At 45.1% G+C, this 14,285-nt stretch overlaps 1 protein-coding gene across 1 annotated transcript in view; it reads left to right on the top strand.

Moving 5' to 3' along the window:
• Positions 1-1,138: 1,138 nt before the first annotated feature.
• Positions 1,139-14,285, top strand: part of LOC143122657 (transmembrane protein 132D) — a 115,487-nt gene continuing 102,340 nt past the window's right edge. The window contains exon 1 of the mRNA XM_076283438.1: positions 1,139-1,274. Within this exon, the coding sequence (XP_076139553.1) occupies positions 1,139-1,274 (136 nt within the window). The remainder of the gene's footprint in view (positions 1,275-14,285) is intronic.

The following is a 14,285-nucleotide window of genomic DNA, read 5'->3' on the forward strand; positions in this document are numbered from 1 at the left end:
TGTGTGTGTGTGTGTGTGTGTGTGTTGGAAGATGCACCTGTGGATCAGGAGGGAACCAATGGCTGTGGTATGGGGAGTAATGTATCTGCAATATGTAAGTGCGTTGGGATTGATCAGAGAAAAAAAGTGAAGTGCACCTGTATCTTGAGAGGGAGCCGAAGGGTGTAGGAGGACGAGTAATATATGTCAGTGAGGTAGCCTCTGATGCACTGCTTGTCATAATCTAATCAGCTGTTTGGCACTCTGCTGGAACATCACAGCCTTCATCGGTCCTCCAGCCAATGAGTGTGTGTGTGTGTGTGTGTGTGTGTGTGTGTGTGTGTGCGTGTGTGTGCGTGTGCGTGCGTGTGTGTGTGTGTGCCTGCCTGCCTGTGTGCATGAAAGAAAGTGAACACAAGGCTGTATGTGTCAGAGAGAGACTATGTATATGCATAGTGTGAAAGACCGGGTACTCATGAATGCGTATGCTTTTTTCTCGCTTTCTTTGACCATGAGTCTCTCTCTCTCTCTCTCAGAGCTACAGACGCGTTTGTGTGATTCTCATGCTCATGACTCAGTTTCCTTAGATAAGAGGAGGCTATTTATTTCTTAATGATACGGGCATATAACTCAGCACTTGTGGCATCAGAGTGGAATCGCTGAGACAAAAGCAACTGGGACTGAGCAGCTGAACAGTGAGAGTCTCATCTGATTTCTCTACTTCACTCACTCTCACTCTCTCTCTCTCTCTCTCTCTCTCTCTTTCTGTTTTCTCTTTCCATTTTTCTTTCTGTATCTGTTTTTCTTTTTTTCTGTTACTGTCATTCTCATTACATAGCTCCCACTGCTTTCCATTTGAAAAAGATGTATCCTTAATTTCAGTTTACTACTTCTGAATCACAGACATCAAGAATTCAGAGAGATGGCCCATGAAGTCTGCACACATCAGAAATACGTTCAGCAACCAATTCACACATTCACATTTCACACACTTTCACAGTGACTATGTCAACCCAAGCACATACAAGATGCTTCATACTGTATGCACCAACACAGGCGAGTTCACATGAATCAATGAGTGTGTGTGTGTGTGTGTGTGTGTGTGTGTGTGTGTGCGTGTGTGCGTGTGTGCGCGTGCGTGTTGGCTATTGGGGTGCACATGAACTTGAGAGACCACCCGCAACCCGTCCACGGCGAAGAGCAGCCGGAGCTGTCAGCGTGGCGGGGCGAGGCGCTGCTGAACTGTGAAGTCTCTGGGCTGGATGGCGGCCCTGCAGGCTCGCATCGGGAGGCGTGTAGCGGGATTTGCATGCAGAGCACAGCGGCGCAGCGCAGCCTCCTTTTGTGGAACAACAAACCCGGGGCCATGGCGCAGGGAGAGCCTGGCATACTGCCGCACACGCCCGCAAGACGGAGAAATAGAACCCCCCCCCCCCCACAACACCACCACCGCTCTACAACCACCACTAGTCACCCACCACCATGGGCGCGCTCTCTCCCTGAGTTAGAACACAGTGGTGCCCCCTCATGCTGGTGGACACAGACAAAGCAGGGGTTCTGGGGGGGGCGGGGTTGGTTGGTTGTGGTGATGGAGTTTTCAGCGTGCTTTAGTGGCCAGAGGTGGAGAGAGAAAGTGGCTTTGTGCGGCGCGAAAGAGACCAGAGGGAGGAGAGGGAGCGATGATGAGGAGAGGAGGAGGAGGGCAGGAGAAGAGAGGAGACGAGAGCTGGCGATGGGTGCTCACACAGATGAAGAGGCGCAGAGAGGTATGTTGGTACTCACAGAGAAAAACAAAAGAATAATGAAAGAAAAGAATAACAGAGAGAAAGGAGTTTATATATAAGGCCCCATAGAGGAGGAGGAAGAGGAGGAGGAGGAACGGAGGAGTATCAGATGGGGCCCTATAGAAGTGTATGAGATGCAGAACATTGTGCCCTGGATAAAGCCCCACACACTGCTGGGTGGAGATGGAGGAGGAGAAACAAAATGCACATACCTACACATCACCACATGTGACTCTCCACCACTGCAGAAGTGGTGCCTTGCTTGCTCTCATTGCACAGATTGGTGATCTTGAACATCTTGAACATCTGCGACTCTAATTCGATGTCCTGACTCGACCCGGGGGACCGATCCTCACGGCTCCCTCTGGCTCTCTGTTGAGTGTATGCACTCCAAAACCGCACTGGTGCTCAAACACAGCTCTGGGGCTGTAAATGGAAAACAAACACAGAAGCTCGGACTGAGCCATAAACAACTCCAGCCCATCAACAACCCGCCGCGACACACTACTGGACCTGGGACAGGCAAACCCCTTATCACAGACATGAGAGAGAATACACAGCTTAAGTGCTACATGTCATGTTAGCTGTTCTTTGGGCTGTAATTGACTGTCACTTTGTTTTGATAGGAATGGTAAACAAAACAAACTTGATGACTAGAGAATGAAACAATGTAACGGGTAACAGTCGAGAAAAGATGAACAAAGCCTGCTTAGACAGCCTGACTCCAGAAATCTCTCTGGAACCTAAATTCCATACCAACATACAGTCGTTTCAGAGGACCAGTTACTTCAGTGTGTCAGTGACCCTGACAAGACATGAATCTATGCAAAACCTTCCGTAACACTTAGCTTGAATGAGCTCTTTGAGTGTAAATGCCCTTCCTGATTTCTTGACATAACCTAGAAGGGTTATAAATTAACTATGACCCTCTCTCTTGCCTGTAGCTGATGAGGAGTGAACAGCAAAAGACTTGCTCGGGTGCATGGGATCGGCTGGATAAATGAGAGAGGGAAATGTCTTGGTGGATAAATTGACTTTCATAGGGTTACTGATAAAAAAAAAGAAGAATCCAGCAATGTTCTCGGCGAGGATAAAAAAAAAGTCGGTGTTGCATAGATTCAACTGGTTCAAGATCAGCCGGTGTGGACTCACCCGTCCGCCTTTTGACAAAAAAATATGAGGCAAGTCGGCGATCTTCAAAAAAGCGGGTTTCACCTCTGCCTTCCTGATACCATTACACTAAGGCTACACTCGGCCTGTGCAGGGATTTCACTTCAAATTTTGTCTTATTGCATTATGCTTTTCATCCATTTTGCTGGCCCACTGTGAGTGAGGTTAACAGAGCACAAAGCTCAAGGATGAGTGGACTCTCCAGCCTCCGCTGGGTGGTCAGTGGAGCAGAGAGGAGAGTTGCTGGGGGAGGGGAGGGGGCTTGGCAATGGCATGGAGTACCACAGTAGTATGGGAAAGGAACCATACACATGAACAACGTTTAATACCAGTGATATTAGGGCTTCTACTTACTGCTTCTCTGGGGATAATAATAAAATAATTTGGTTAATTTAACAAAAAAAATATCATTAATAATATTAAGTGTTCAGGTTCCAGCAAAACATCCTTTAACAAAAATAAAATGAACATTATGTTGTCATTACATCACAATGTCATCACAGTGTCTTTGTTATGCACCATAGACTTTGATGTTTAATCTTTTATTGATTGTTTTATTATGTTGTTGTAGATACCAATGTCTGTTTTGAACATATTTTAGCAAAGCAACTTGATGTGGGTTAGATCAGTGTAGCGCTAACGATCTGTTCTTATCACTGTGCATACTTGGTTTTGGGTGAACAACACAGAGGCAATTCTATAAACGTAGACTGTAGGCTCACTGTATAATCATTCACAGGTCACCAGGAAGCAATTGAGGCTAAAACCACACCAACTTATGAGCCCAAATCAGACTCCTGTTTCTCCAATGCGGCAAATTTGTTTCCTTGAAACTCTGAATGACTTTGGCTTCCCATAGGTCTACAGTAGTCATTTCTGGTCAAAATATTGCAAGAGTTCACATTTTTAAGAGTCTGGAGTCTCCTGTGTGGTGAGAGAGAGAAAGAGAGAGAGAGTGTGTGTGTGTGTGAGAGAGAGAGAGAGAGAGATAGAGACAGAGAGAGAGAGAGATGGGGAGTTGGTGGGATGTAGGAAGAGCGAGTCACTGAAGCAGAGCTGTCTCACGCACAGGCCCCGCTGTTGTTCCACGACCAGTCATCTGTGTGGCAGCTTGTTACCGGGCACCGCAGGGGCATTCCCTCCCCACCTCAGCCCTGCGTAAATGGCATCACGCTTGGCAAACTCTCGCCAAACAAGTGTCGTCCGCTGGCATTCATCTCCTGGGACTGACAGCAGAAAAGGAGTGAGGGCTGGTGATTATAGCCCGCTAACCACAGCCTAGCCAAAAAGCATGCATGGCAGATGTAAATGGATTTGCTAGGCGTTCATTCTCTCTGTCAGATCAATACAGACACAGATGCAAACCGGTTCACTCTATTCTCTGCTTCCTCCTCCCCGACTCTTATGTGGATCTGGTCATTAAATTTGAGTGGGTGAATTCGTTGTTCTGTTTTGTTAGGCATGAGATAATGGGAGGCTTGGCTATTGATTGTGTCATTAGTTAGACAACAATTAATGGGTGTAAACAGGCTGGAGACACACTGATTTGGGTTTCAATGTCTATCACAGTCCATAGTGTACTATAGGTTAGTGATCTTGACTCTAACCATGTGTTCTTTTTATTTGTCTTTGCTGTCAAGTGGTGAGTGTATTTCAACATCAAGGGTTGACATGAACCAATGAACTAGAGACCATGCATTATCTCTCTCACTCGCACACACACACACACACACACACTGTCACTTTCTCTCTTTTCACCATTTCTCTCTTTATCACCTCTGCACCCCTCCCTTCTTTTTGGTCTCCTCTGGAATAAAGTAGGCTGAGTAAGGGCCGAGGTTATTACCTGATAAGGAGCCGTCATTGTGAGGCCATTCTGAAGTCATTTGCTGCTCTTTGTATTGCCATTGTGGTGCCCCCCCCCCCCCTGTGCTATGCCATTTCTCTATGTGAGCGTCACACGTGGGCTAAGACGGGGGATAAGGAGGAGGATAATTTTCTCTGAAACGAAAGCGAGGCTAGTTGAAAACATTGTTTAAAGACGCACTGTATTCTGCCTAAAAAAAGAGCAATTAATGATGCATGCTCAAGCTGGGCAGACATATTGCCTCTGAGATCACGTTTTGATTCGCTCCTTATTTTAGATTGATGGATCATTTTTTTTATCCCCGTTTTCACTGCTCAAATGGAGAGGATTTTAGAAGTAGGAAGTGTAGGGGCTTTGGCTTTGACTGATTAAATTGATGCTGTGATTACAGAGACACTACAGAAGGCGGTGGCCTCTGAAGTGCGTCCGGCGGTACTGGCTCTGTGTGACTGTCCTTTACGCTCCCCCTTCAAGGTCCACATGAGTGGAATTCTTTTGGCTTGGTGCTGTGTTTTTTTTTTTTTTTTTTTTTTGGGTGCTTTTGAGGGAAAACTTAAGCGCTTTTAGGATAATAAACAGAATGAATTGGTCTGCCAGCAGTATGAGGCGTGTGATGGCGCGTGATGCCCGTGCCTGCCCGCGTCTCCTCGGGATCCGGGCTTGATGTGGCACCCCTGGCTCCGCTTGAAATACCGCGCACAGCTTGTTTGCTTGGATGTGTTTCATTAGCGCCCCCTGATGAATTAATGGACACTGCGCGTTTTTGGTTGGGGGGGGGGGGGGGTGGCAGAGCCGAGGCGTTCGCCCAGCCTCCTCCACCACCACCGGCTCCGCGGCGGCTATCCGCACACCATCTCTGTATCACCGCCAGGGTGGATCATTACGGCTCAGTCGCATTCGTTACTGTGTGATATTCTAGCAGTGCATCAATAGCAGACCCCGAGGTGAAACCAGAAAGTGGGGCAGTGGGGATAGTCTCCAGCACCACCAGCACAAAATTACTGCAGTACAGCACTCCTGCAAAAGCTCAAGATGCTCTTCTATTTGAATATCTTTGTGTGAGCTCCGTGCTTGTAAAGATGTATGCTAATGCTCCATCTTGTCACCTTTTTGCCCGCTGTGGGAAAAGAGCATGGAATAGGACATGTTTTGGTAAAAAAAAGAGGATGCAGTTTACAAGGCCAAGCTGTTTCCTGAGTTTCATGTAGGTTGAGCGTGGTGCATTCACATGCCAAATTTATCAGCCAGCTATCGACCTATGTCGACCTTGGGTCTAGTGCCCCTATATTTCAGGTTAGGGTGATGTACCATGAAGAGACAGGTTTTTAAAGAATGCCTCGGCGATATAGAGACATTTTACGAGGCGAAGGTGGATTTTTATGACTGACCATAAAGAAGGGGAAACTCTCTGAAAAGCTTTTTCTCAGCAAAAACCAGAGGCTCTGAGAGGTAATTATGGGACTTAATTCCCCCCCCTCACTCCTCCTTGGTGGCTCACACAGGCGCTGAGAGGAGGATAGAGACATGGAAACTGACAGCAAGTCCCACCCTCAGAGAACGGCGGGACATTTTTTTGTTTTTGTTTTCTTTTTTGAGGTTTGGGAACAAAGAAATGCCTCAATTCACAGTGGCACTCTGTGTGACGAGCATCAGCCGCACTGAGGTTTGAGTCAAGTCTGCTGCATAGGCAATGGGGAAAACAATATATTTCCCTCTCTCCACATCTCTCTCTCTCCCTCTGCTCTCTCTATCTCTATCTCTACATCCCTCTCTCTGTCCCTCTCTCCCTCCCTCCAAGCAGTCGGGAATGACACTAAGGGCCCTGTATTTTGTGTGTGCAGACTGTCACATGCTGTGCTGCAACATACTGATGTTGTCAAAAGCTTCAGTGTGCATCATGGTATTATTCAGCCACACATACACACACTGTGCTTTGTTCAAGACTGGGAAGGTTGGTGCAACGGGATGGAAGTGCTGCATAAGATGTCTGGAGCATGTCGAGAATCAGCACTTGTGCTGACACCTAGAAAACAATACAGGTATTGAAACGGCTCAGTATTTTACTTTATGTAAGTAAAATGCATGTAGATGTATTATATTTTTCTGGACTTCTCATCACCGTTCAGTTTTCTTTTCCATAATATTTGCATACAGTTAAAATCACTTTAATTTGGCAAAATTGTCAGCCCCACTTATAACGGGTGAAGGTGCAGAATTTAGCTTAGCCTGTCAAAAGTAAAGGTGCCTATCATATAACTGTGTAAATGTGATACAACAAAAAAAACTCACAACAGGTGAGACATTGTTGAATTGTATCTGTATTTGTGATATTATTTTAAGCACAAATATAATAATGTCAATTTTTGCTGTCATCTTGGAATTTCTTTGGCCACTTGATCAATTCTCATCTGTCAGCAATGTGCTTACAGCAGCAGGTGTGAAATGAGTCATACACTGTGAAGGTATATATTGATCATTACACGTGCCTTTTATTATTATTCTTCACTCAGCCCATTTACACATAAAGTGCCCATGAATGTGCCTATACAGAACAGAAATGGAGAGTGCTTTTTATATAGGCCCCCATGTCCTTGAGATAAGTAGCAGTGGCTGAGTGGGCCTGTTAATGAAAATACAGCTCCAGTCCTTGAATATACTTCAAAATATTCCCACGATCATGGACTAAGATCCAAATATCCTGGCTTATCTGAGTCATGTGTTGCTTCAAGCTGTTTGAAAAAAACTGTTTGTTGGCAAACTTAAGATATCGAGATATCTCTGTAAGACACAACTCATCATTAGATTTAAATCCATTACATTTTATTTACATAGTGAAAATAACAATTGAAATGGTCTCCAGGCATTTTACAGAGCCCAGAACTTGAGACACTAAATGGCAACTCCAACCAATAAAACTACAGAGAAAATAACTGAATTACTTCAAATAATTTGCATTGTAAATGACGGTTCTAATCTAAGGTAGACAGTTGAATTTAATCACATTTTCTTAATAACAAACTTCCTCACAAGTGGTCAGCATTCTCACTGCATTCTCATTGCAGTATGTTTAGTCCCTTCTGTGTTCAAGGCATGGAATACTAAATCTATTGCTCAAAAAGAACCTCAGCCAAACTGTTTCCTAATCTTCATGCCATATGTGAGAAGACGTCATGGAGCCCTCAATGTCACTTATTCCCTCTTGCTGGCACAGCTCAGCATGGACCTTTTTAGTTCCTCCTCTGCATCCTTTTTTGTCCTTTCAGTCCATTTGGACGTTCATTTTTGTCTCTGAAAAAGCCATTGGTAACAATTCAGTCAAATGCAAGGGCTTTTTTTAAGCTCTGGCTTGATGAGTCATCCAGCTGGATGAAGGATATGATGCATTCCATTAAAAAAGACCTACAATGCCAAGCAACTCTACTGAATTTGACCATTTTTTAACGACAATTTGAAAGTGCATTTTTGACTGTTTTGTTTTTAATCTGTGCCATAGCAATCACTCACAAATATTTTAAAATAGAGACAGAAAGGCTGTGCATAGTGCAGCATCAATTCTAAGTCCATTGTTATATTGTTTAATCATTGTTTCAGCTGTGTCAATAGTTTTGTCTTTGTTTTGTTTGCTTCTTCAGTCATGCCCAGGATGCCTATTTCTTCACGATCACATCTTATTTATTTCCAACATGACTGATCCCTCATGGTATATTGAACTTGTACTGTATGTGATACAGTACATCCATACAAGATGATAGCTGGATCTTTACCAAAGCTCGCTCCTCTCTGGGTAATTCACACAATGAGTTCAAATGGGCTCATAGGTGTTTTCTGTGTATGTTAGGGACTTGATTTAATGGAGTCAGGCTTGCTGTTGAGGTCTCATCCGGAAAAAAACCTAATCAGTGCAATCACTGTGAACAGGTTTTACAATAGAGGTTAACAACTTTCTGCCAAGCTAGGTGGAGAGAAGTAATTAATCTCTATGCATGTGCACATAATAAACACCATGATGTTCTGCGCATCAATTGTGTTTAACTGGCGTGGGCACAAGACTCAAGTCCAGGGGCTGTTTTTGACCTCCAGAAACCTCCAAAGAAATGTAGTTTAATTCCAGCCTGAACTAGTGGTGTCTGCCCTCCATCCAACCACACCACAAACAAATAACCCCAAGGCTCAAGGATCTGAAGAGCTCTGTTGCTACCACACATTCAGAAGGAGACTTTCATAGCACTCAACCATGACTAGTTCACCACAGTACCATGTCCATGCCTCTGTGTTTGTCTCGCCCAATATGACTTAAGGCGAGCATTACACATTTACTTTGCACTGCTTTGCACTTGCTCTGCTCCGCGTGAGTTCTATCTCCTTGTCTCTTGCCATTGTCGTGCTGGACCTCCCGGACCTCCGCGGTGGCAAATAAAATCATGTCTGTCGCTCCCACTCGAGCGGAGCACATTAAGTGTGGGAACGGGCTGCCGCTCGGCCGAACGCGCCACAGTTGCCGCTCGGTTGGGCCTGCGCTACGGGCAGTGACTCTCCGCGTGCACCCCCGAACGCGGAATTACCCATAGGGCCAGGGCTGTTGCCACTGACATATGCCTGATGGATGGTGAGGCCGTAGGCACACAGAACCGGATGAGAACGGCATTTCTTTTTTCTGACATTTTATGCGGTTCTGCTTTGGCAAGCAGACGTGGTGTGTGTGGGCGTGTGTGTGTGTGCGCGCGCGTGCGTGCGTGTGTGTGTGTGTGTGTGTGTGTGTGTGTGAGAGGCTCTGAGGTTTCAAAAGAGTGGCCTTTGGATAAAACAGCAGAGCATGCTCAGAGGCTGGCTAATAACACAGAGCAAGGGGTGAAGGGGAGACAAGAAAAAGAGATGAGCGATGACGACGATGATGATGAAGATTTCTCTGATGTGAGATGCGTAGGTGATCTTTGTGATGTGAGAAGATTACAGGCATATCTATGATGTGAGAGGTAGATGACCGACCGTGGTAGCCATAGGAGGAGGAGGCAGACATTGATATCTGAGATTTAGTGAGTGGTGATGAGACTGAGGATTCTGACAGCTGAGAAGCGAATATGATGGTGTCTTGTCACTGTGAATGATATTAACGACAAAGATGAGGGAGAATAAAGAAATTGGTGATGGTGAGATTATATTGAATGAAGTAGGCCTGATATACTTTTTCATACTACCTACCGATATACTCATGCCTTTAATTCACTAAAATTATATTCATTGTTAAATAACTTACATGATGGTTGTCAGGTTTTTTTATTTCAGTATGTGAAGACAAGTTCAGAGTAGATCCACACAGATATCAGGTTGGCCTTGATTACTACTAAATATTACCGTCATGCATTTTGCCATCTTAACAGGAGGCCCCCTCATTATGGTTTCAAAGTCTCAGCATGAGGCTTCCTCAGTCTTAAGCACAGTGATCTAGGCCATGAGCGAACCTTTCATGATTTCACCCTGTTCCTAGACTTGAAAATAAAACTGAAAAGCTAGCAAGTGTGAAATGCTCTCAATTAACATTTGCTGTAGGAACAGAGTAAGAAATAATTTATTTGTGTAAGTATCACCTTTAATTAGGTTCTTGTCAAGGCTCTTCTCCTTTTCTTTGTCCTACCTTTCTATTGTTTTTTCCTCCCCCTTTCTTCCTCCCCTGCGGTGACTATAATGAGTATGGAGTGGACAAAACCTTATCATCTATTACTGTGCATCAGTATGTATTCTTACAATTCTAAAGCTATTAGTCACTTTTTTTACACCCCTTTTGGCAACTGTCCTCTGGCAGGCTTTGTTTATGAATCTCTCGTCACACCTCTCTGTCTCTGCCCTAATCCACCGTGCGTCTGGCCTGGAGGCTTGATGTTTGACGGAAATGGATTTACCTGAATGTTATTAGCACGCGCCTTTCGCGCCGTCTGTCGTTATTAACGGCGAAGGTCCTGGCTCCGTCTGCTGGCAGGCGCGGCCCATCCATCATCGTTACGTGTTACACGTGCTTTACCGTCCTACACACATGTGTAGTATCTCCCCAGTGGGGCAACCTGAGTCAGGCTGACGTGTGTGTGTGTGTGTGTGTGTGTGTGTGTGTGTGTGTGTGAGTTGGGTGGGGTGGGGTTGGATTGCGTGAGAGGGGGAGATTCTTGTGCTGCCTACTCTGCAGTGAGAGCTAATGTGCAAAGTCATTCTGGCGAAGTTTGGAACTTTCTGAGATTGCTGCCCCTACTCAGCCTTTTTGCTCCCCCCCCCTCTCTCTGTCCCTGTTCTTCTACTAGTTTGCCTCCAATAAATGACCCATTGCCCCCAAGTCAATTCTCTTCTCAATTCCCTGCCTCAGTACAATGTGCTGGTACTCAGCAAGCAGTATATGGGATTGAAGTGTCATAAAAATCTCCCTGGAAGGCTCCCAAACCCGCCTCCCTGCAGAAGGTGAGCATCCGGCACCCCCACCCCACATTGCTTCCCACCTACGGCCTCCTGCTCTCCGCCATTCTGTCGCCTTTCTGGGGAAGACGAAGCACAACGCACCTTCCTAACCGCTGGCTGTTGCTTTGCCATTGTTCTATGCTCATGATGCATAGCCCAGCAGGCAGATTCAGCAAGAGATTTTTTTTTCACAGTCAAGCATAACTAATTTTGGAGGATGAATTTTCCTCCATTAGTGTTTCTTGGGAGACGAGAGAAAAAAATCCCATAGCACGAAGGCATTATCTTCAGCTGGGAATGCATGTGTGTGTGTGTAGGAGGCGAGGGAGAGATTGATTTTAAGCATCCTGTTAAGGAGCAATTACGTCTAGGCTTTTAATTGGGACTGCTTGTGGTGACATCGTTATGGAATCAACAGCAAACAAACAAACAATGGCTTCTCCGTCAGCAGAACTGTTTAGCTCCATTTTATGTGTTCCAACATGAGCACTTTCTTCCTCCTGCTGGACTATTTGCCACAGCATGTTGGTAGATGTCACATCATAATTAAAGATAAACACAAATCAAGTGTTCTTAGTAAGAACAAGCAAATGACCGTCAAATGACTCTCTGAAGTTAGGGAATTCGATTATGGATAATGACCACAGGTTGTTGTTGTTGTTTATGGCAGCAACTAATTCTGTTTCCCAGATATTACTGTCATTGGTATTCCCTGTGGAGGTGGGAGGCATTTTTTCATTTTTCCATCTGCCTGTTTCCTACCATTTGAAATCAACTTAATTCCCCCCCCCCCATGCTGTTTGCTCTCCAGCCTTACATGCTCAGAATGGGAACTGCCTGGTATTGATGCAATCAGAGGTTTGCATCTGCACAGTTGGCTGGGGAAATGGGAATCTCTCTCTCACTCGCTTTCTCCCTCTATCTCTCCTCCCCTCCCTCTCTTTTTTATTTATTTATACACAGAGACACAGACACAGGAAGGGCGAGAGAGAGAGACAGAAGAGAGAGAGAAAGAGATAGGGTGAGAGCAAGAGAGAGAGAGAGACAGAAGAGAGAGAGAAAGAGATAGGGTGAGAGCAAGAGGGAGAGAGAGAGAGCAAGAGACAGAAGGGTAGATTTACTAAATAGCGCAGTTTATGCTGCGAATTCGGTAATAGCGCACGATGTGGTTCCTCATTGTGCACAGTATTTATCAAACCAGCAGCTCATCTGGTAACCAACCTTTCTCCGGCCTCTACCGCAATTTATGAGCGTCCACTAGAGGGTGACAATTTTTCGGGACTCCCGCGGGTCACGGTATTCCCGCGGGTTTCCCGCAGTACGGGAGTAAATTTCACTGTTGGTAACGTGATTGGGACGGGACAGGAAATAATAAACGGGAGCTGGCGGGAAGCCAGAGATTATTAACTTAAAAAATGACGCTGCAATGCAGTGAGTGCGCCCAAAGACGTGAGGCATTTCGTTTTAGAAAAGAGAACCAATTACAACCCACAATACGTTTGTTGTTGATTGGTAGCCTATCAGAGCAAGACAAGCAGCTGCCCTGTTCACAATCAATCAGCTTCAGCGATAGGCCCTAAGGCAAAATGGATGCAAAGAAACAGTTACAGGCGAAAGTATCAGCAAAGGACAACTCTATTCAATTGCACGAGCTGTCCGGGAAAGCGATTCTCGTTGAGTTTAATGTGTCATGCAATGTTGGGGCATGACACCTTGACGATCGCATTCCTCAATATATTTATCGCATAACCCTGGCGGAACACAAAAAATTGTTTTGTTTACTCATAGCAACGTTGCTATGCTTCGCTGGTTTAACGTGATGAGAACGGTGCAAACTTAACTGATGGGATGAGATCTAACTATGAAATGATTTAAGCATAGCCTACAGCAAAGTACTGTAAAATATGTAATTTTAATATAGCCCAAAATGATCGGCTATTAAAGAAAAGTTAGACAAGGCTTTCTGCCCTACCAAAATGTATGGTCACCGCACGCTACTGTAGCCTAACAGTCGGATAACTTTAGACATCAACATAGGGAGCGGGACGGGATTCGGGAGTCTTTCTCTCGGGATTTTGCGGGACAGAATGTTTTTGGGGGGGCTGTCACGTGATCGGGATATGACGGGAGTATTTGTGCGGGCTCGGGATGGAAGTGAAAATTGCTTCCCGTGTCACCCTCTAGCGTCCACAACTGAACGGCATACTTTAATCACAAGCGAAGTTGAAAGAAGTTCGCTGATCACAACATTAAAATAAATCAAACGTTTAGCGATCATGAAACATTAATCCTCTTCCTCTTATTGACGCATTTAACCGTAATATGGATTAACACCTGCTTCTACCAGGCGGAAATATGTCACCGCAAAACCCAAAAAAGACGTGCGTTTCATGGGCCTTTTTTCGTAAATACAGGGGAATACCTAATTAGGTGCATTTCACGCTTCTCCTCCTACATTTTAACATGAAACTCCCACTTTCCCCCCACCCTCCTCTGAATGCATATGCATGACATGGGAAAACGCAATTTGCCATTTTCAGCTCCCGCGACAGACAGTCTGCGGTTTTACCCAAGTGCGGCCTGTTTGTAAATAGCTTGCATCGGTTAAATCAGTCTTTGCAAACAATTAACACCTGGAAACAGGCACAAACGGCTTGATAAATCTAGCCGAGAGAGAGAGAGAGGGGAAAGCAGCAAAAGTAAAGCCATATTGGATACCATAGAGAAACACATTTAGAGATGTATAGCAAATGTCCATAAAGAATATTGAGCAAATGTGATCCATCTCTTTGCAAGTCAAATTGCCTTATTTCCCTCCATTCTTCAAAGATGAGGGTGGAGAAAATATGATTTTGCTTATCGATCACATGACAAATGAGTGAGTCTGCCCCTAATGAAAGATGCATGGGGTGCCACGGGTCCCCTTAGGAATGATCTTATTAACCCCCGGACACTTAATATACACACTGACCCCCCATAGCTACTCCCGACCACACTCATACACACACACACACACACACACACACACACACACACACACACACACA

Source organism: Alosa pseudoharengus, unplaced genomic scaffold (assembly GCF_046254945.1).
Source record: "Alosa pseudoharengus isolate Yale_2024_CS ecotype anadromous, Long Island Sound unplaced genomic scaffold, YU_APseudo_1.1 YU_APseudo_1.1_scf_14, whole genome shotgun sequence".
NCBI classification, from domain to species: Eukaryota; Metazoa; Chordata; class Actinopteri; order Clupeiformes; family Clupeidae; genus Alosa; species Alosa pseudoharengus.